The sequence below is a fragment of the Amphimedon queenslandica genome, unplaced genomic scaffold (genome assembly GCF_000090795.2).
Source record: "Amphimedon queenslandica unplaced genomic scaffold, v1.1 AMPQUscaffold_7906_Cont20147, whole genome shotgun sequence".
Lineage (NCBI taxonomy): Eukaryota > Metazoa > Porifera > Demospongiae > Haplosclerida > Niphatidae > Amphimedon > Amphimedon queenslandica.
Window position 1 is genome coordinate 1 of NW_003551814.1, and position 2,270 is coordinate 2,270.

Below are 2,270 nucleotides of genomic sequence, written 5' to 3' on the forward strand. Positions count from 1 at the left end.
TACAGATTATTGTTATGTACACGTATCAAAATTATTTATAATTTATTTTCAGATGATGAATAAAGATTCGTCTACAACAGATCTAGAAACTAAACAGTCTTTGCTTAGTGCAGAGATATTGATGCACGAAGCTAAGATCCAGCAGCTAACTGATGAGAACCAAGAGCCTATGACCCAGAGAGACGAACTGGATCCTGCCATGACAACAAAAAGAGCAGTACCAGACACTACTCGTGCAGACTCAGCTGGCAAAGAGGGACCAGTAGCACTGAAACTAGAAGAGGACGTGTCCAGTTTGAGAGAGAAGTGGTCAGAGTTGAATGCTCAACTGGAAGAGAGTCAGGGAACCATTGCAGAGCTCACAGGACGTGAGCTTGTACTAACTAGTCAATTGGACCAGTCTTCAGCTCGTGTGGTTGTACTGGAGTCACTGCTACAGGCCCAATCAACAAGCCTCATGGGCCAAGAGGAACTACTGACTAAGAATAAATCAGCATTGAATATACTGAGAGAAGAGATTGAGGATACTAAGAATAGCTATGAGATATCCTGCCAGGAGGTACTGTTCAAATGTACATGTACAATGTGTACATAGGTGGACTGCATGCACATACATATACATGTACTACATACTGTATTTCCTTAAATAAAAGCCCGGGCTTCCATTTCCTAAAATGGCATTTGGACCTCAAAAAAATTAAAATAAAACTCTGGCCCAGAGTGGGATTCAAACCTGGCACCTCATGCATTTGACTTCAGGAATCTAAGGAAGTATCTAAAAGGCATCTGAGTTATTTCTCAGTTAGATTTGGGTATTTATACATGTACATGTGTAGTTCAATTCTATTGCTACCTCGGTGTTTATTTGCATCCAGCTTTATTTAAGAATATACGGTACATGTATTCTGATCCGGGTTTCCCTTTGTTTTTATACGTATACAGTACATGTTCTGGTGCTATATAGAAATTTTGAGCTGATTTTGATAAAAATTGAATTTTTACAAATTTTTAAAGTTACTCAAAAATTGAGACAAAGTCCCTGTACTATAGTACAGGGTCTTTGGCCAAATTTTGCTAAAAATGACTAGGAGAGAATTCTCCATTTTAATAATATTTTCTGATACATATACATGTTCTTATGTTGCGTAGCAAGTTTCAGTTGATTCCGATGAAATTTGGATTTTTTTACAAATTTTAAAAATTAATCAAAAATTGAGACAAAGTCCCTGTACTATAGTACAGGGTCTTTGGCCAAATTTTGCTAAAAATGACTAGGAGAGAATTCTCCATTTTAATAATATTTTCTGATACATATACATGTTCTTATGTTGCGTAGCAAGTTTCAGTTGATTCCGATAAAATTTGGATTTTTTTACAAATTTTAAAAATTAATCAAAAATTGAGACAAAGTCCCTGTACTATAGTAAAATGAGTAGGAGAGCATTTTCCATTTTTATAATATTTTCTGATACATATACATGTTCTTATGTTGTGTAGCAAGTTTCAGTTGATTCTGATGAAATTTGGATTTTTTACAAATTTTAAAAGTTACTCAAAAAGCCATGTACATGTATGTACATGTACTTTGTAGTACTTGTCAGTTCATAAAGCTCATGCTGTTTAGCTCGCATAAAATCATGATTATAATTAATTCATTTGTATGTGTACAATTACATGTACCGTATTTCCTTAAATAAAAGCCTGGGCGTCTATTTCCTAAAATGGTATTTGGACCTCGAAAAAATATATAAAAAATTAAAAAACTTAGGCCCAGAGCGGGGTTCGAACCCGTGAGCTCATGCTTTTGACTTCTGGAACTTCAGGCATTATCCACTAGACTACTGAGTCACTCCTAGTCTAGTGTTGCGTATTTATAGTTAAATTGTATTGCTACCCCGGCGTTTATTCAAATGCGGCTTCTATTTAAGGATTTACGGTACATGTACATGGAATGTTTTGTGTGTTGTAGATGAGAGAGCTACAGGAGAAATTGAGGAGTGCCATGATGTGCAGTGTGGAAGAGTCAAGACAGCAAGTAAACCAACATTATGTGTACATGTACATGTACATGTACAGGGTACATGTACATGTACAGGGTACAGTGTAATGCATGTAGTCTATTATAATTATACCTTAAGCCTACTATTTTTAGCGTCTACTAAATTTAGCTATAATTAGCGAGAGAGCTTTAAATCGCTAAATTAAATAGACGCCAAAATAATTATTATTCATTACAATGGTTATTATTTATAGTTAATTTGGTAAAAACG

The 2,270-nt window shown here is 35.1% G+C and overlaps 1 protein-coding gene across 1 annotated transcript; it reads left to right on the top strand.

Moving 5' to 3' along the window:
- Positions 1-29: 29 nt before the first annotated feature.
- On the top strand, positions 30-2,052 carry LOC109591539 (uncharacterized; the record flags this gene model as incomplete). Its single annotated transcript, XM_020007259.1, has 2 exons — positions 30-559; positions 1,970-2,052. Coding segments are annotated over exons 1-2 (590 nt in total), but the record flags the coding sequence as incomplete, so codon positions are not given.
- Between the last annotated feature and the right edge of the window lie 218 nt (positions 2,053-2,270).